At 41.6% G+C, this 20,956-nt stretch overlaps 1 protein-coding gene across 3 annotated transcripts; it reads right to left on the reverse strand.

Annotated features, from left to right (window-relative positions):
- Positions 1 to 300: 300 nt before the first annotated feature.
- Positions 301 to 16,236, reverse strand: TARDBP (TAR DNA binding protein). 3 transcript variants are annotated; one of them, XM_030186274.1, is made up of 7 exons: positions 15,973 to 15,993; positions 15,807 to 15,883; positions 14,724 to 14,988; positions 13,442 to 13,605; positions 11,637 to 11,777; positions 9,386 to 9,556; positions 301 to 2,150 (listed from the first exon to the last, which is right to left on the reverse strand). In XM_030186274.1, the coding sequence occupies exons 3-7, from the start codon at positions 14,962 to 14,964 to the stop codon at positions 1,620 to 1,622; spliced, it is 1,248 nt and encodes a 415-aa protein (XP_030042134.1). In that variant the 5' UTR covers positions 14,965 to 14,988; positions 15,807 to 15,883; positions 15,973 to 15,993; the 3' UTR covers positions 301 to 1,619. The 3 variants fall into 3 exon arrangements, with proteins under 3 accessions (XP_030042134.1, XP_030042133.1, XP_030042135.1); XM_030186273.1 differs by having other exon boundaries at positions 15,968 to 15,986; XM_030186275.1 differs by lacking the exons at positions 15,807 to 15,883; positions 15,973 to 15,993 and adding an exon at positions 16,174 to 16,236.
- Positions 16,237 to 20,956: the final 4,720 nt, after the last annotated feature.

A 20,956-nucleotide genomic window follows, 5' to 3' on the forward strand; every position in this document is an offset into this window, starting at 1 on the left:
AACAGACACACTCTGTTCAGTGAGAAGCTGTTCTGATCATGTAAATAAAGGCATGTCATTGGTCATCCAAAGCAGAAGCTCCAGACACAACCACATCTATCTAATGTTGATTCTGAAATCTTCACAAAATTTCCTGCTGATAATCAGAACTGAATTTGTGAGAATGTTCAGTTCTAGTAGGCAGAAAACTAAAACTAAAAAAAAAAAAAAAAAAAAACCACACAAAAAACAAAAAAAAAAAACAACTCAGCAGGTAGAAAGAAATTGTACTTATTTATGGCTGCAAGACAGACACACACATTACTTAAACCAGTTTTATTTAAGAATTTCCTACATTGACAATCTTGTAAAAAGCATCCAAACACAGAACACATGACTGCAGCAAACAACATTCTTATGGATTTCTTACAGACATTGAAACTTCCACCTTCCTGTGAGAGACAATGACACATCTGGGGCAACTGCTAGAAAAGCACACCACCAGCCTGGGTCAGTGTTTCTCATCACCAAGCCCATCTTCTTCAGTTCAGTGCCACACTTACAAATCATTAACAAAAGAGAACACACACCATACATCATTCACAGCAGTAGACATGGGGGAAAAAATACAAATTCATTTCACTTAACACATTCAACTAAATTGGCTAGCTAGGTATTCTAAACCTGTTATGTCTTCCAACAGATAGGATGTCCTTTGAATGCAAGAACATTCGTACGTTACTTGCTCCCATTGCTCTCTGCACACTCTCACCAAATCCACAGGATGGAGAGACACATCTCGCAGTTTCAAAAAGAAATCCCATAATGCACCACCAGGTCTCTGCATGCGCTCTGCTTTTTCTCGTTCATACCCAGCCTCTCATTCCTTGGCAACACCATCAATCCCACAGTGTTCAAACAGCCTTCGGGTTCCATCTCACAGCCTTGCGTTTCTAGTGCTGGTACGATTCCATCAAATAAAGAGTAGTGGATAAAAATGGAAAACCCACCGTCTTTTAAGAAGTAGCACATGCAGAATGTTTTCTTGAACGGGAAAAGGTAGACCAAAGTATTCCAGGACAGATTATTTTTTTTTCTTTAAACAGAACACTCCTTCAGGAAATGAGATGTACTGCAGAGATTAACTGAAGCTTTCACAGTGCAGGTTTCAACATGAGAGGGGAGACCAAGTAAAACAAAAATAAAAACAACCCAATTCGGTGACATCACGCTTCCCAAACAAATCAGAGAAAAATGGTAGGAAATGAAATAAAAACTAAGGGGGGGGGGGGGGGGGGGGGGAGAGGAAGGGAAGCTAAGTTTCTGACCAAAAATTTCCACTTTAAACATGCAAAATGGTCAGTAGACTAAAGTGATAAATATTACAAGAGTTATAATTGATATCACCAGTGTAGTGTTATAGATTCTCTTCACTGGTTCATGTCCAACTCCTCACGTAAAACAAAATTCTGTTTGCATTTTTTTTTTTTTTACAAAGAGATGTCAAAAATACTGTTGAATATGTTGCACATTAAGAACACCCATTTTGGAAAAAAAATTCAGTATATGTACTTTACATTATACTTACCATGAACTTAGAAAAATCTGCATTCCCACCTTAGAACGAGGGCTGCCTCTATTTACATTCCCCAGCCTGATGATTTAGATTCCATGCTGGAACCAAAACCTCCATTAAACCCACCACCTGACCCTGCATTAGATCCTGATCCCCAACCTATCGGGCCAGAGTTAGAACCATAGGAGTTATTCGTTGAGCCAAAGTTCTGCTCCCTCTGCATATTACCTTGGGGTTGATTGTTCCCTGAAGGCCCAGTCTGGTTCTGCTGACTAGCTAACATACCCATCATTCCCCAGCTACTCTGCAGTGCTGCTTGGGCAGCTGCCATCATAGCAGGGTTGATGCTAAAAGCACTGAAGTTCATGCCTCCGCCACCCATGTTACTTCCCTGGTTGTTACCCAAACCACCACCACCACCACCGCCTCTATTGTTACCAAATCCACCCTGATTGCCAAAACCACCTGGACCACCACCAAATCTTCCTCCGCTTCTTTCTAGCTGTCTATTGTTATTGTGCTTAGGTTCAGCATTAGAAATGTGAACACTGACTCCTTTAATGATCAAGTCCTCGCCACACAGAGACTGGGCAACCTATGAAAACAAACAAATGCAAGACACAATAAGATTTCTTTCCACTTGAGTGCATATTCTTAAATGCTTCAAACACAAAAGATGAGCTATGTAATTCTCATACTTATATAATTGTTTAGACTACAGCACAGCTTAACACAAAAAAAAAAAAAAAAGGGAGGAAAACTAGGGTCATTTACTAACAGCCTTACCCCTATCGGCGACACAGTCCATTCACTTTGAACGGGCTGTGTCAGCATTGCCACGCAGCTTAGTAAACAGTGGGGGTTAATGTGTTATCTGAGGGGCCCAAAGGAATAAAATCAGGTTCTGTGGCAGGTAACATATGCTAAACAGCAATAGAGCATGTTACTAAGGGAGTCATTTTACTAAGTACATTGCAAGTCTTCTAATAATTAGGTTATATAGCATCTGAAATGTTAAAAAAAAATTTATACTGAAACTCAAAATGATAAACTATTTTATTTGGATTTTGGCTTATGCTTTTTTTCAGCTGTAGCTTAAGGCAAGTTACATTTAGTATTTTTTCCAAGTCTGCCATGTATCACACTGCCACTTATCTATACAGTCTAACTCTGATACATCTAGCATGGGAATCAAGCTATATCTATATAAAAAGCAACAGGTGGAAGGGAAATGTCACCCAATAGTAACTCTTCTACAGACCAGAAGGTTAACAGGAAGTGAATCAAGGGGCAAGACCCTCAACTTGTAGGTCCTGCCCGAGAGAGATGAGAAATATTTTCCATAGAGAAGGGTATCAAAGCAAATGCTACAAGAAGCCATGCTACAAAACCTGGCAAGCATGACCACCCATTTTTCTGACTAGTCCACATTCAGAATTAAAATTTGGATTTAATTAAAAGAATCACCAATGAAAATAAAGGTTACATTCATAAGCACCATTTTTTCCCCTCCAGACCACATATGAAAGATGTACTGGTTGATCCACTGATCATACTAAAACTAAAAAGTGCTTGGAGGAGCAGGGTAGTGGGACAATTAAAGAAAAGGTCTCCAGTGCAGCAGTGAGTCATGTTATGAGAGTGTAGCTGTTTTGCAAATCCTCATTACCACCAATTCTGACCTTAAGTTAACAAAATGGTGCCGAGCTGCACAGTAAAAATAAAGAACTTTTTGACTTACATCAATTTACTCAGTGGTTCTAAAAAAACACCAAATTTTCCTTGTAACCCACCACAAAAAATATCAAAGCAAAATTTTAATGTGTAAATCATTTATGTGGTGTCAAGTAGTTTTTCACAAAAAGCTGTTTTGCCTTGTACTTCCTTAGAAGAAACGGCACCACAAGATTCTTGGAAGATTATTTTTCTGCTTTATAATTGAGACCTTTCCTTTAACTAAAAATCCGGATTTTAGATAAAGTAAAGGGAAAAGATTACCATACAATACAGCTGTTAGTTTTTAAATCACAGTATATGTTTGGTAGAGGTCAAATCCTTCCCTTTTGTAGCACCTAATTAAGAATTTAAGCTTCAACTTGGGCAGGTATGTTTTGTTTGGTGTACAACTTAAGTAATAAAATAAAAATATCCAAATACCCATGTCCAGGTAATTCTAGAGGATTTTAGTTAACATGTGGATGAGGTCCAGTGTAGAGTTGCACAGGGACAGAAATTTCACCCATCCCTGCTAATCTAACTCATCCCCTCCAGTAATCTCCTCCATCCCCACCCATCCCTATACCAAAATAACCCGACTTGTAAAACCACCCATTCTGTAAAAAATTATAAGCTCAGAACTGGTCTCTGCAGTCACCTTTGGAGTGGAGTAGCAGCCCGTTAATACAGCAGCCTTAAAACCAAGTTTTGATGCCACTGAAGCTCCTTGTAATTCTGAGCAAGTAATTTAATACGCCATTGCCCTAAGTACAAAATAAGTACCTGTATATAATACGTAATCAACTTTAACTGTAATCACTGAAAGTATATCGCATCTTAACCCACTTTGCCAGCTCCATCACCAACACCACATGTTCCCTTACAGATGCCTTATTTTACTACTGCACTGCAATACTGCACATATTGCTTTACCTTTGGGAAAAAATATACCTTCTATTCACGACATGACAGTGGGATTTGATTTTAAGAGCTAAACCTTTAAGAAGGGAAAGGCAGATGCTAGTTTACCCCTGTATTGTGTACAATTGTCCCATAAAACATCTGTACCTTTAGAAACAGTTTACCACCGCTGTTCATTTTACTATTAAACCTAGATCATATTTTGTCCTTGCTCCTACAACATTATCTTTCAAAACAAAATTCAAAGACTAATCATCTTGCTGTGTAAACAGCCACAGAACTGTCATACACTGGAACAATAAGAACTCTATGATCAAACTGCTCTATATTAAATAAGCCAAGGGGAGAAACAGAAGGAACACTGATAAAAAAAAAAAATAGTTACGAGTTTCTGTTATGGACCTATGGATAAAATAAATTTACCGCGTCCAGAGAGTACATCACCTTTTTGTTTCTTTACCCATTTCAGGAGGACACAACAGTGCAAACTAGCAATACTCTGAATTCAGCAAATGAATCTTTCAGACTCTTTCAAGGTCTCAGAATCTTCCACACACCTCATTGCTTTACGAGCCAAAGGACAATTCTAACATGAAAGCATTTCACAACCTAGAATACTGTAACAACAACAAACTTCTACTCTGCTTATCCATTTAGTATAACAAAGTGATATTTAGTATCTTTTTAAAAAAGAAAGAGGAGTACTGATTATCCAGCTGGTGATAGGTTGCACATAAAATTTTTGATTCTCACTAGGGTAGGGAGATGAGATTTGAAGGATGTTACTAAAATAGGAAAATTGTCTTCACTGATCATTTTTGGCAGACCTGGCCCTGGTCAAACGTCCATGTAATTTGTCATCAATGAGAAACGGTATATCAAACCTAATAAATGATTGTCCCCAAGTTTTTTTGTTCTGTGGTGATAAGGATGGTTGCAAGCATTGTGTACCCTATGGATGAAGAATATGAACAGTAGACTCTGTCATTGAGCACTCTGTGGCATGTTTAGACTGGTTTAAATGAACTTATGTTCAAAGAGCAGGAAGTGATGGCAGTGAAATTTAAAAGAACAAACCAAACCTCAACAATAAAACAATTTTCATAATTCTAAACAGCTAAAGAATTTCTTTGAACCTTAAAACAATTTAAAAAAACCACAACCTTAAAAACTTATACAACAGTTCAATGATGAATGCATCTAACCAAAAAGATAAATTAAAATAAAGGTGCATACTCATCTCAAGTTTTCATTTGGGCCTTACATGAAAGGTAAGGTAGACAACCAAGCTGTAACTAGGATATCAATACGTTCCTCGGGATGACAATGCACAAAGGGCGGACATGTTACCACTGCATACCAGCTCCATATCTCACAAGGCCCTTACTGGCTAAGGCCTCTGGAAGAGGCACCTGAAGAGAACATCCATTAATGCAAAGAAAGCTGAAGATGGCACTGATGTTTGGCGAGTGTGACCTCCCAGTCCCACCCCCTGACGCAGTATTATTTTCAGCTTTCTTTGCATTAGTGAGATAGGATAGGTAGGGTAGGTTTCCATGCAGCTCTCTGGTCCAGTGTACTATACTCAGGAGTTTCAGCTTCAAATTTCCCCAAGCACAAAGCAGAACACACACACACACACACATGTAAGCTCTTCTCCATAGGCCTAAGTTCCATATCAGATCATTTGATTCTAGGTGAAGGGAAAATTTGTAGTTTAAAATTATGCATCTCAGGTTTGTTCTCCCCAGAAAGCAGTAAATAGTAAAACTAAGCAGGAACTTTCTAATATAAGTCTTTACATTTCATGGTTTTAAGCTTAGAATTCTGAAAATTCTAACATTTTAGATTGCTGCACCTTTTTGTACAGATTGAAGTCACAGGACTCATTGTTTCCCCATGGCTTTAGTGAGCTGAGGTCCCTGAAAATCTGTACATCAAGATGGAGCATGGCATCTATAGAGGTTTTCCACATAGGGTCTACTATACAATATGGAACACAAGCCTTTTGCTATTCCTGAGAGTTGTATGAAGTGATGACAAAGCAGTCCTGTAAAACCAAGTAACTTTAGACCTCAAAATCTATCCAGATTGAGTCCTGCCTCCTACATTTCGGAGGAAACTTGAGGCCACTAGAGGGGAAATGGATCTTAAAGTTCCTACACAGACACCAATACTTCAGCCAACACACACACATTGAGGCGGTGGTCACCTTGAGTATGGACCAGTTTTATCCATGTACCCTAGAGACCTGTGTTGTGATAGGGAAAGGGAGAAACAGTCCATCTTGTAAAAAAATCCAAAATCTCTGCCACTGAAGCTTTCAACAGCACCAAAATGATGTTCCTGACACCACCCTCAGAAAAATGCTGATATATCTCTTCCTCAACTGCAGCATGGCAGAAATCACTCTCCCAGAGTACTCCTTCTTCCACAAGCATGTCCACTCAACAACCAAGCTGTAAAACAACGTCTGTCTCCATATTCCCAAAAGTCCTTGCAACAGCAAGTCCTCTACCATGGTCTCCATTTGATGGCCAATACAAGGGCCACCAGCACCATGCAACCTCCATGTTTTTCTACCCTCTAGATTGTCTGGTCTAGCAAGGGCCATGGAGGAAACATGTATAGCAGACCGACAGAAGACCATAGTTATACCACTGCGTCAATTCCTTCTGACCGCTAGTCCTTTCTGCAACTGAATGTCAGCTTTTGTGTTGTTCGTTTTCACCATTAGGTCTATGATGGGTTGTTCCCAGCAGTACACAATCCCAAAAGCTGACTGCCCCAGACTCCATTCTCCCAGGTCAAGCAAATTTCTGAGCAGAAATGTCCTTCAATGTTCTCTGTTCTGGCTACATAGTTCACAGACAGATGGCTCTCCACCCAAATCATCGGGCTTGCCACTTTTGCTGCCACTTGGTGGCTCCTTGTGACACCTTGGTGATTCACATAAGCCACTACGTTGTAAGATACACACTGCTCATCCCTTGATCAATGGATGAAAGGCCTGGATAACAGCTGAACTGCCCTGGTCTCCAGCTTGTTTATTGACCACTGGATTCCTCCTTGGACCAGTCCTTGAGCCACTTATCAGGCAATGGGTTCACAACCACTATCCACTCTGAGGGTTCCAGACTAATGCTCTTGTCCAAACTAGCACTCCAAAACCAGGCTGCTTATTGTCTCCCTTTGGGAGGAGAAATCTCACCTCCAAATCCTGAGTCTGTGAAAACCACCAAGACAGAAGGGCATAGCAAAGCATGCAAATAGGATGCATGGAAAGTCTGCCTGAAGTTCAGTAAGGAAAGCACCCACCATATGTGCAGAACAGTCTCAAGTTAAGCGCTGATGTTCTGTGCATGTCCAGGACAAAGGATGGTTGTCTTGGTAACTGTTGCCACACAAAATCCACCTTTGGCTGTTTTAAGGGACTCCCTCTTCTACCAGAATCACATAAGGCGACCCCACAGAATGACTAACTTGCATCTGAGGTGTCCCACTTGGCTGAGATCAGAACATCCTGGTATAAAAGGGCACGAGCTGAACGGTACATGAAAGCCGATCTCCCTCCTGTGAACCTTGCTTCTACAAGTTAAGGAATGCAGAGACCTGGGTACTGAACTCCTACAGATCATCCTTATGGAAAACATGCATAATGGTAGGGTCACCCTGAGGTCCTCTGCAAAAATACTGACTTCTCTTCTGCGGCTTTTAACTCCTAACCCTTGTTCAGAACCCTTATTTTATCATCCTCACTTTAATAATCCCATATCTTTTGTTTGTCCTGTTTGTCTGTCCTAATTAGACTGTAAGCTCTGTCGAGCAGGGACTGTCTCTTCATGTTCAAGTGTACAGCGCTGCGTACATCCAGTAGGGCTACAGAAATAAGTAGTAATCCTAATTTTTCACTTTCTCTTTTTTATTTAAAGCTGCAGTTGTGCTCTGGGGTGGGTGGGGGGGCTAAGTACCCCCGCCCTATTTCAGTGTCTTACCTGATCTAGCACAAGACTGCACAGGTCTCCCACATCTACCATCTGCTAGAGACTGAAACATACTGGCTGGGGAATGCACAGAATACTTATAAGCTCACTCTGGTCAGTAGTTCTCAGTTGCTATCTGCTGGTAGGAGTGCAAAAACCCAAGTATCTGGACACATCTGGAGTGATGCTAAGGAATGAAGTTTGCAAAGAATATTTACCTTGCTATATATTTGTTGCATGATCATTTAATAGTTCTATCATAAGCCTATTTGTGAGCCAAGTTTTATTATTGTACATCTAGTCATTAATAAGTTATTTCTCTCTCTAAAGAGGTCCATTTTTTGAAAGAGGGTTTATAGTGCCCAGTATGTGGCCTTACTTGTTTGGCTGTTAAAAAGGTTACAATTTCATTTCATGATGATATGATTTTCTCTTGTTGATCCAGCCTTTGGTTTTTGAGTATGATGCAATGTAAAAGGGGCACAGAACAATGCTATGGGTTTTATTGGTTTGTTGGCTTCTTTCTGACTTCATCCCCCTATTTATGTGGACTATATTATACTATTTTCAGATGTTATGAAAAATTTATTTTTTTCCTGCTAATTGTATTGCTTTGGAATGATCTTTCTTGTTTAATATTACAATTCACCAACATTTCAATAATGATGAATCCACCTATTAGAGTTTTCCAGCACATGAGAATTAGGATACCAACCTTTTCAGTAGAAACCCCGAAATAACAGAATCAACTCCCCCAGGAGCTGCATAGGGAGATTTAACTACATTACATTTAGAAAAGAAATTGTAGACTTGGCTCTTCAGTGCCTACTGGGTTTCAGGGACTGTGTGATGTCATTTATTAATTTAGTGTATTATCTGTCTCTACAATTGTGTTTAAGTTTACAATTTCACTGTTGATGTGTGTTTAAGGCTGGAGTGGAGGAGTAGCCTAGTGGTTAGTGCAGTGGACTTTGATCTTGGGGAACTGAGTTAAATTCCCACTGCAGCTCCTTGTGACTCTGGGCAAGTCACTTAACCCTCCATTGCCCCTGGTACAAAATAAGTACCTGAATATATGTAAACTGCTTTGAATGTAGTTGCAAAAACCTCAGAAAGGCGGCATATCAAGTCCCATTTCCCTTCCCCTTAATGTAAGGTGATTTATAAGCTATGCCCAAGTTTCCTTAAATGTAATCAGTTAAAACTGTACCTGATCATCTGCAAATGTAACAAAAGCAAATGCCCTGAAAGGCTTAGGAATGAAGACATCTAGAACTTCCCCATATTGGGTAAAGAACTGGCGGAGTTCATCAGCACTCATATCTTCTGTGCAGCGACCCACAAACACCTTTCGACTGCGCAATGGCTCATCTGGACTTTGCTAGTTTAAAAAATGCAGAAAAAATGTAATGAGAAGAGCAATCCTATGCTGCAGGTATTCCCTTATTGCTAGGTCTCCTAGCAGCAGCCCATAATAGGACATCAAGATTCATGAGATTATCAGAAATTATTTTAACAAGGTTTTCTTTTAACCAAAACTAGTAGCACATGTTCTTGAATGTTCTTACATCCAAGAAGAAATGAACACTTATGCAAATTAGTTTTAACTTTTAAACACCAGGACTACCAACATTTTGGTTTTACTATGATCCCCCCCCCTTCCCCGAGACAGACAATAAGAAAGAAACCTTACTGAAATTAGGCCTCAAATTTTAATTTGTTTTCCCACTTACTAATATGGTACACAAGTGTAAGATGTGTTTATTATTATGTACAAACTTATTTGCACACTCTAGTCTGAGTGGCAACAGCTAGTAGCCCAGTGGTTAGTGAGGTGGCCTGAGAACCAGGTTAAATTCCCACTGCAGCTCCTTGAAACTCCGGGCAAGTCACTTAACCCTCCACTGCCTCAGGTACATAATAAAGTACCTGTATATAACAGGTAAATCATTTTTAATTGTAGCCACAGAAAGGTGGTATATCAAGTCCCATCCCCCTAAATGATGTTCCATTAAGGTACTTAGAGGCAGATGCACTAAAGCTAAATGAGCCTTTAATGACTCTCCAACGAGGAAAATTTGATCCGTTGCATGCATCAAAGGGCTTTTACCGAGGAAGCCAGCAGCTAACGAAAACGGAATGGAGATGAGCAATTAGTGTGAAAACCCCATTGAAACGACATGCACTAACCTTTTCCGATTGCCTTTACGCAGGAAAAAGGCAGGAAAACTAACGAGAGGTCTGGACCACTCGTTAGGACAGCTCTGTGCCAGGAAAAATCATTAAGAGAAAAAATAAACAAACTTTGAGCCAATCCCAGCGCATTAGCAGAGCTAAAAGCGCTGTGATTGGTCCAAAGGACGTCAGAAAAACATAAATAAATAAAAATAAAAAAAGGATCGGGAGGGGGCAAGGGCGCTCATCAGGAGCGTCCTGTACGGACGGCCTTGCTCCCCACTTTCCGCCGCTCCCCCCACCCCGAAAAAGCAAAATTCTAGCAGCCCCTGCCCCCCTCCCTTCCTCACTACTCTCTCACCTCAGCTCCGCCTCCCGACATCCTCCGTCCTGTGCCCCGCCCCCTTTTGGGGTCGTCGCCGCCATTCCCCTCCTCCATCGGGCCCCCCTCCCTCTTACCGGGCCCATGCAGCGCCTCTCTCCTCTGTCCGAAGGCGCTGCACGGGCAAGAAGAAAGCTGATGCCTGCCTTCGCCCAGCTTCGATGGCGCATCTTTCTCCTGCTGGGCCCGCCACTGTCTGACGTCAGTAACCTACGTAGGTTACTGACGTCAGACAGTGGCGGGCCCAGCAGGAGAAAGATGCGCCATCGAAGCTGGGCGAAGGCAGGCATCAGCTTTCTTCTTGCCCGTGCAGCGCCTTCGGACAGAGGAGAGAGGCGCTGCATGGGCCCGGTAAGAGGGAGGGGGGCCCGATGGAGGAGGGGAATGGCGGCGACGACCCCAAAAGGGGGCGGGGCACAGGACGGAGGATGTCGGGAGGCGGAGCTGAGGTGAGAGAGTAGTGAGGAAGGGAGGGGGGCAGGGGCTGCTAGAATTTTGCTTTTTCGGGGTGGGGGGAGCGGCGGAAAGTGGGGAGCAAGGCCGTCCGTACAGGACGCTCCTGATGAGCGCCCTTGCCCCCTCCCGACCCTTTTTTTTAATTTTTGTTTTGATTTGGGAGCCATGTGCTTGTGATTTGACTGTGTTTTGACTGTTTGTGGCATGCGCAGAGCAGCTAACATAACGCTTGGCTGCTCTGCGCATGATTTGGGGGCCGATTAACGATGTGTATTGTGATTCTTTGATACATTGTACGTTTCAATACCGATCTCAGCATGTGTGACTTTTTTTTTGGTGCATTTTTCGTTATTTTAAAATCGTTAGGGACTTTAACGATTTAGATTTTTTTACGTTTGGTTGCTGCATCTGCCCCTAAAAGATTAATCATGCAACAAAGAATAAATACCTTAGAATTAGGAAGCTTACAGTCACACCATCTTCCATCAATCATGTGTCGTTGTGACATTACTTTCACTTGAGTTTCATATTCAGTAAAGCGAACAAAACCAAAGCCTTTTGAGTGGCCAGTTTTAACATCTTTCTTAACCTGAAAAGAAAGATATTACAACTAAAGAAATTGAAGAGTTTCAGGAAACCACCATTACACAATTTTTTTTTTACATGAAACTTCTTTGGGACAGGCGAGCTACTCAATAAGTATACCATAAAAAGTGTGAAGGTAAAAGGAGCACTGCATAAACTTTACACTCTTACGTTCACTGTAACCTACACTACCTCTAGTTTCTATCCCATATTCTACCTTTTTATATTAATTGTAAACCACTTTGATATGTCTTTGATTTAGCGGTATTTGCATCATGCTCCAACTTGTCATTTCCTACATCAAATGCAAAAAACCTGACATAGAAAGCAAATGAGCAATAAACTGCTCTCTCTACAATAGAAGCCCATATATTACCACAGCCACAACTGCAAATCCAAGTTCATAAAAGTGTCACACGAAATAACAGCAAAAAGTAAAAAAAGAAGATCACAAATTTACAGTAAATGGATTTTTTCAAGTCAGCCATATTCTTTTACTCTAGGTTTTTGCCACCTCCTTAACAAAAGCAGGGAAGGAGAGACTCTTGGGTGAAGATCTACACCTCTCCTCTGGTGGAGAGTGGTCTGATGGTATTCCATAGGATGCCTCTTCCGAGAAGAACTGTGTATCCTCACAAGGTATCCATGAACGGTCTGAATCAGAATCAGTGAAGAACTCAGCATGGGAGGACCGAGACCATGCCACCTTGGATGAGGGGAACCATGTCCATGCCTGGAATGGTACAAAGATACAGGATCTTCTCTAGACTCCAGCAAAGCTTCCTCCACTGACATCGAGAAAGTACCCACATGGATTGGTGTTGACACCGATATCCCATATGGTACCAGCGTTGGTGACCACACCACAGACTAAGGGCCTTGTGGGGCAGACTGTTGGCTTGTGGGGCAGTCATGGCTGGTGCAAGCGCCTTCTGTGCCGATGAACTCTGCACTTGTAAAAGTCCAGCCAAGTGCTCTTGGAGCATGGCCCAAATCTGTTCAAGGGCTGACATCGGCAAAGGCTGGAGCATCTGTTCAGACAACCTGCAGAGTTGTCGGTGTGACAAAATTTAGCTAAGATGACATGAGAAAAATAATTTAAAAAGGTAAATCCTGGAGGAAAAATAAGTATACTCCGTAAGGGACTGCACCAAAAATAGTTACAACAATAATAATGCTGACAGGAGTAGCTTTAGACACATCTTCCCCTCACCGCGGATGAGAAAGACTAATGGTCCCATGCTCACAAGTCAGACAGGAAGGCATCCATCCACACATGCACCATATGAGTGCTGCCTTGAGCTCAAAGAAATATTACACTGGGCAGCGTTGGCACCAGGCTCCGTGGATGACATCGCCCACATGCAAGAATAACCTGGCCTGCTTGTCCTCCGAGAAATGTATTTTTGAAGCCAGCCATATTCTTCTGCTCTAGTTGTTTCTAATATACTACAAGGCATAGGGGAAAAAAATAACATAACTCATGTGGTCACTAATTAAGTCTTCTATAAAAAAATATGACTGAAACTATAGTTTAAATCTGCTAGTTAAAATGGAGATAATCACTACTATAGCAACACATGCAACCATATGCTGCCCACAAGTATATGACAATTATATATAAAAAAAATCACAACTCTATGCATTTCCACTTTGAGTGCTATTCACCTGCACCATAATGACTTCGCCAAAAGTGCCAAAATACTCCTTCAGATCTTGTTCTGTGGTTTTCCAGGGAAGACCCAGAACAATTAAATCAGAAGTTTTTTGTACAGCTCGTTTCACTTTCACAGCTGAAGAAGCATCTATTTCATCCATTTTCCTTTTGTTATCTGAAAAAAAAGAAAAAATTAAATAACTCATGTAACACCCAAACAAGCAAGCATCAATCTCTTTACTCTAAGACTGGTAATCAACTTTTTTCTTCCTGCATCCCTTTAACTGAAACTTCTGGCAAAATTCTGTGCAACGCAGAATCCAGCCGTGCAGGATTTAATTTTTTCGTGCCGAACCTGAAATCAGGTGGCGAGAGCAGCTCCATCACAGATCACACAATCTAATGGCATATGCCTATGGGCCCTCCTTCTTATGCAGAACGCTTGGAAGGACAGAGTAAACAATGCCCCCCCCCCCTCCAGGACTCCCCAACATCATCTGGCAGTGCTGAAGAGGTGGTAATGAGAAAGTTTTAAAAACTCACACATTATTACTGTGGGAATGGTGACTGTAATTTATCCTGCAATAATGGAGATAATTAGGAAGGTTAGCTGGCTAGGCCACCCTGCCCCCTGAACCCCAGTGGGCCCTCCACAGGCCTATCTTAATGCTCCATGGTGGTCTAGTGGCCTCTTCGGGGGCAGGAAAGAACGCCACTATTTCAAAATGGCCATCCCATAAGGCTGTCACACAAAGTCTCGGCAGCCATCTTGAAGAACTGGATACTGGCTGGAGCAGCGGTAGCGGGCAGGAAAAACTGAGATCCTTTTCTGCCACAAAGAGGTCCTCCCGATGTGCTCTTCTGCAGCTCCTAATGCGCTGGACAAGTGAGTGTAGGGGACTGGAAAAAGATGGCGTGTGGGGGGCTGGTATCTGTACAAGGAGAGCAGCTGTAATGTAAGGTGGTGTGTGGGTTGGAAATAAAATAGGATGTTACATATGTGCAGTAAAAAAAGATGGCTGGGGTGTGTGTGTACTCCCCAGAATTTGCAAAATTTGTGCACAGAATTTTGAATTTTTTTGACACAGAGTTCTGTCATACTAATACATTGCTAAGATTAGAGTAGCACACTGTTATACTATCAATAACTGTCGTAGAAAGTTTCAATAAATTGCTTCAGATTTCAAGACTCTTCTCCACACCCTATTTGACCTCTCCATGGGTCTTGGCACCTCTGGTTAAGAAACCCCGCTCTAATATACAAAAATGGCTACATTAGCCAAGAAAACTCACCTTTAGGGTAATTGACAACATAAACAAGATTCCCCCAGCCACTCTCAGGTGCATGGAGTATCCCTTCTACCAAACGGACACCCCTCATACACTGATTCACAGGATTCCTATATCGCAGCCCACAAGCTCCAGGAAACTGGGCTGTAACTGTAGACAACAGGACAGTGCCATCATCCTCTGTAGGGATCTCCATGGGCTCATCATTCTCATCTTCAGTGACTCGTATATATTCTATCTCCATGCTGACTGATTATGAAATGTAAACCTATCATAAGAAAAATCAAGACAAATGTGAACCATGTGAGCAGTAAAATAAAAGTTATATAAGTAAAGACCACCCTAGATTAATTTATTAAATCATTTTTTCTTAATCTACTAGCATAACATGCACACATTTTATTTTCCCTTCCTTCTAGGTGTTATAAGTCCTCATTTCTCTAATGATCTTTATCAGAAAAAGCCATTTCTTTTACCAATAGGCAAACCTTGAGTAATAAAACAGAAACATTACACGTTTAAAAAATACCTTTCTCCAGTACAGATTTCACACATGTTCTATGCCTTGTAATTAATAATGCACAATGCTACTGCCAAAAGCTCAACAAAACCTATTATCATAGAACAAAAATGTCTCCATCTAGCAAAACAGGCAACAGCTCTTCTTTCAATGACGGATGAGTTGCGGCTCACGTTTCTATTTATTTATTTAGATTTTACTCACACCTTTTTCAGTAGTAGTACATTCAGGTGGATATTTCTCTTTCCCAGGAGGGCTCACAATGTAAGTTTGTACCTGAGGCAATGGCGGGTTAAGTGACTTGCCCAAGATCACAAGGAGCAGCAGCGGGATTTGACCCGGCCACCTCTGGATTACAAGATCGGTACTGTAACCACTAGGCCACTCCACTTAACCTCCTTTATATTCACAACAAAAGCAGGGACTATTAATAAACTATATATCACCTCTACTCCTCCAATGAAAGCCTAGCTAGCCACTTCCAGGGCCCACAGAACACCTTCTTTGTCCCAGGCCTACACACTGGCAGGATATCGCAAAAACTCGAGGCCTTCGCAAACACTAACCTGAAACTCAGGAACTTCAAGCCACCTTTACCGGGCAGCAAATAAAATCACACAAAGGACTTTCGGACGACGGAAGCCTAAAAAAGCCAATAAGTTTATTATAGCAAAAAAAAACAAAACAAATCTTTAAAGCTTAAATACCAACCACATCCCCTTACTACCTTACTCATAAAATGGCCGTCTATCCGCCGGTCTATACTATAGGCAAGTTTAGCTGGCGGGTGTGCCTCTGCCATCACCTCCAACACAGGGGCAAGCAGTACGCTTAAGGAAGAAAATGATGCGATTGTGTGCTTTCCGCGAAATCTTATTCACGTGCACATTTCCATTTTTCATAGATTATTACGTACTGAAATATTTCACCAACCTGAATAAATCTTATCTTTATTTAACCTGGGTATAAGGCCTAATTTCCCCCTCCCAGTGCGAGATATGGTATGTCCCATGGGCAGCGGGTTTTTACAGTTTATGCGCATGCACAGACAGCGGCTTCTCTAAGGGGGTAGGCGCGCGCCGTTTGCATTTCCCGAAGGTTAGACTGATGCTTTCTTTCATTAGCGTAATTCAGTATTTTTCATTTAAAAAAAAAAAAAACCCAACTAAGGTCAAGGTGGTTGCACCAAAGCCAGCAATCTGAGGTGGGGTGTCTAAAGGGAGTGACAAAAACGTAAAGTAACACATTTCAACCAGGTTGCTGTGTGGCACTACGAACAAACAAGCTGGCATTTGTAAGAGTCCAGGCTTAAGTTGTGTAAGTAATATGCTACTAGTTTTCCTTGTTTACTCATGACTTTCGGAGAGATCACCATTGTGGGTTGGGTTATTATATCGTGCGGGTGCACTCACTGCCTCTATGGATAGCGCATAGCAGGAGAATGCAGCAGCCACTCAACGGGGGTGGGGTGGGGGTGTGACCTCATCCATAGCAGCTCTCTCACCGGATTGGTGTGCTTTGTTGTTGTCCCAGACAAGGATAATGGCTTAAACAGGAGACGAAGTGAGCCTATCTAGTCCATTGTATGAGCTGAAGCCAGTAGGCGGAGCTTGCCTTAGTTTTAGAACACCCAAAATAATACCAAACGCTTTTGAAAACAATAGCAAAAGATTATTAGAACTAAGGGATTGCCTATGCGTGGTCCATATGTAATTTATTTATTTTGTTACATTTGTATCCCACATTTTCCCACCTATTTGTAGGCTCAATGTGGCTTACATAGTGCCAGAGACCGGTTTGCAGACTCCTGGTGTAAACAAATACAAAGTGGTGTTGTGGTAAGGTAAAGTTCAAACTAATACAAAGTGATGTTGTGGTAAGATAAAGTTCATGTGGTACAGCCACATAAGGGTACAGCGGGAGAGTTGTGTTATGTCCATTAAGTATTTTAGGTTTGTCGTGTTGCAGAGATTAGGCATTTATGTTGGATTGGTAGGGTATGCCTTTTTAAACAGGTAAGCTTTTAGTGTTCTCCGGAAGTGTAGGTGGTCGTACGTAGTTTTCAAGGCTTTTGGTAACGCGTTCCACAGTTGTGTGCTGATACAGGAAAAACTGGATGCATAAGTTGACTTGTATTTGAGTCCTTTGCAGCTTGGGTAGTGCAGGTTTAAGCACGTTTGCGTTGATTCGGATGTGTTTCTAGTTGGTAGGTCGATCAAGTCTGTCATGTATCCCGGGGCTTCACCATAGATAATTTTGTGAACCAGAGTGCAGATTTTGAATTCAATTTGTTCTTTGATTGGGAGCCAGTGTAGTTTTTTGCTGAGGGGTTTTGCACTTTCAAATCGCGTTTTTCCGAAGATAAGTCTAGCTGCCGTGTTTTGAGCGGTCTGAAGTTTCTTTAAGGTTTGTTCTTTGCATCCCGCATAAATTCCATTGCAGTACTCTACATGGCTTAGTACCATAGATTGTATCAGGTTGCGAAATGTTTCCCTTAGGAAGAATTGTTTCACGTGTTTGAGTTTCCACATTGAGTGGAACATTTTCTTTGTTGTGGATGTCACTTGGCTCTCTAGTGTTAAGTTGCAGTCCATTGTAACGTCGAGGATTTTCAGGCTGTCTGAGATAGGGAGGGGGTAATCCGGGGTGTTGATAATTGTGGGGTTGTCCATGTTGTATTGGGATGAGACGACGAGACAGTGTGTTTTTTCTTTGTTGAGTTTTAGTTGAAATGCATTTGCCCAAGAGTCCATGATATTCAAGCTGATCTTAATTTTGTTGGTGATTTCTGTCAGTTTAGATTTGTAAGGAATGTATATTGTGACATCGTCTGCATAGATGAAAGGGTTAAGGCCTTGGTCGGATAAGGTCTTGGCTAGAGGGGTCATCATTAGGTTGAAGAGGATTGGTGATAGCGGTGATCCTTGTGGTACTCCACAGTTTGCTTTCCACGGTGATGATATGTTTGCGTTTGATTTTACTTGATATGGTCTTGTGGTTAGGAAACCTTTGATCCAGCTAAGTATGTTTCCACCAATCCCGAACGTATCTAGTAATCTTATTAATATATTATGGTTTACCATGTAGAATGCACTAGACATGTCGAATTACAGGAGGAGGATATTTTTGCCTGTTGCTATTTCCTGCTTGAATTTGGCTAGGAGAGTGAGTAGTACTGTTTCTGTGCTGTGTAGGGGGCAAAAACCTGACTGTGGTTCGTGTAATATTAAGAATTTGTTTGTAACAAGTCTAAAGCTGTTTCAGTTGGTTAGGCAGTGCCTTAAAAGGTGGAGGAGCAAAGATTTTTTTTTTTACTTCCCATATGTAGATATAAATATCATGAAATAAAAATTGAATATCACTAAAACAGCTTAAAAAATTATTGTACCAGGTAGCAAAAGCCATTATAAACTCTGTAGTGTGTGCTCATTTTTTTACACTGTTCTATACAATACAGGTGTCAAAAATTTCAGTGAGGATATACAGTTTCCTGATGGGTTCATCTTAACTGTTGTAATCTGCCTTGGGAAGCCTGGTGTTATCAAGATGGAATAGATTGAAATTAAATGGAAGTAAAATTAAACTCTCCTTTCATTGGAGCACATGGAATCACATCTTCATCTGTTTTTTAGAATTTGACATGTTATACTGTCATGAAATGCCTAGCTACCTGCCTGGGGTACCCCATGCCACTTAGTGGGTCAATCCCCAGCACTGCTCAGGTCCTCCTACACCTGCTGCTTGTGCTCTACTAGCACCCTCCTCTCACTGACTGGGTCACAGCTGCCTCTGGGCGAATCTCCTGCTCTCAAATTATCCCCAGTGATTTCTAGGTCACTGGAGCCACACTCCCAGTGGTTCCACAGATCCCAGAAAGCACTCACAGACCCAACACACAAACCACCAGGATTCTTTATCAGTCCAGACAAACGGGATGAACAAACAATTGTGTTTATTCTCTTAAATAATATTGAACAGTGGAACAAAATAGTGCAATTCAGAAACAATAACAGGTAACTGAAATATGGATCAATTATAACATTAACTAAACAATTACATACTTCCTAGAAAGTACCTGGGGAGATCAGGACATATATCTGTTTACAGAACTTCAGCAAAAGTGATCTTTCTCTCCTGGACTGAAACTGAAGCAACAGCCAGCCATTGCTGGGTAATTTCAAAACTCCAGGCCAATCAGAGCCCAGAACAGTCAAGTTTCAAATAACTGGTTAAATCGCTACAGGCACTTCCTGTTATCTGCGTGGCAAATAAAAGAATGAGAAGTCAGTCCTTTGTAACACCTTTAAGCATAAATGTGCACCATCTGCTGGCCAAACGGAGAAATACACTTCAGACATATTTAAGACAGGAAAATATGCAATACATTTTACAGGCTTAAAACACGTGTGTCCAACACGTGCGAATTGGAACTGGCTACTGCATGCCCCGGGCAGTAATTCCATTTTTGACATGCGTCCAAAAACATGGTAGAAAATATTTTCTATTTTCTACCTTGTGGCACTTACCCGGCAGTAATCGGCAGTTTATGTACGCTGGCTGCTTATTGCCTGGTTAGCACGTGAGACTTTTACCGCTGTCAATGGGTGGTGGTAAGGTCTCAGGCCGAAAATGGACACGTGCTGGTTTTAATTTTACCACATGTCCATTTTTGGCCACAAATCACCTTTTTTTCAGGCGCGCAGAAAAAATGACCTGCGCATGTCCAAAACGTGCCTACACTAGCACAGGCCACTTTTAGGTGTGCCTTAGTAAAAGGGCCCCACTGTATATTTACCCCCTGTTTACTAAGCCGCGCTAGTGGCTGCAGTGTGCTAATGCCGACACAGCCCATTCACTTTGAATGGGCTGTGTCGGCATTGCTGCGTGGCATATTAATGTAACCAGTATTAAAACATTTATATTTTTAACCTAGCTGGCCCTGGGAGCTCAGGTTGGGGTTGGGTCTGAGGCCGGTGCCGGGTCTGCCATGGGATCGCGCTTCCGGCGTGATCCGTGTGGTTTCCAGGCCGCTGCCGGAGAAGAGGAGTCTGAGCATAGTGAGCAGGGAAAGCTCCGGGATTCCTGAGGCCTGCTATGGTCCAAGAATCGCTGTTTCTGGGTGGGCCAGCGTTGGGAGTGTTGTGATGTCATTAATGATGTCAGCAGTGCATGAACAGCAGTCTAAATTTTCTGGTGACTCCAGAGTTGTACCAGAGCATCGAGAACCACTGTGCCACCAATGATTAATTAAAAATAGTAAAGAGGGGCATATGTTGACCCAGGGAAGGGTCTGTTTATAAAAATAATATTACAGCCAAAATTGGGGTGTTATCGCTCTCGTGCATACGCGAATGCATGCGTGCATGGCACAGTTTTATTAATTTACGCCAGAGATTGGTGATCTCTATGACCCCAAACTGGTGCGAATTCGGGCGCAGGTGCAGTAAAGTTAATGGAGATCTGTACTGACACCTGCAAACGTAAATGTATTAAAAATAAATTTTAAAAGTGTTTGCAAAAGTTTTATTGATAGAATTTAGATGCAGGAAGCCTGTTGATGCTTGCCATGGGTTTATTTTAGTTCTAATTGTATGCAAATTAGTCCAGTTTTATAAGGTTCTAATTTGACTATTTGGGGGTCAATTTAAATGAAACTTTTTACATAATAGACATTAGGACAGTGCTCTTATTTGAGTTATATAGTTTAAATTTAAAA

This window comes from Microcaecilia unicolor, chromosome 13 (assembly GCF_901765095.1).
Source record: "Microcaecilia unicolor chromosome 13, aMicUni1.1, whole genome shotgun sequence".
Classification (NCBI taxonomy): domain Eukaryota; kingdom Metazoa; phylum Chordata; class Amphibia; order Gymnophiona; family Siphonopidae; genus Microcaecilia; species Microcaecilia unicolor.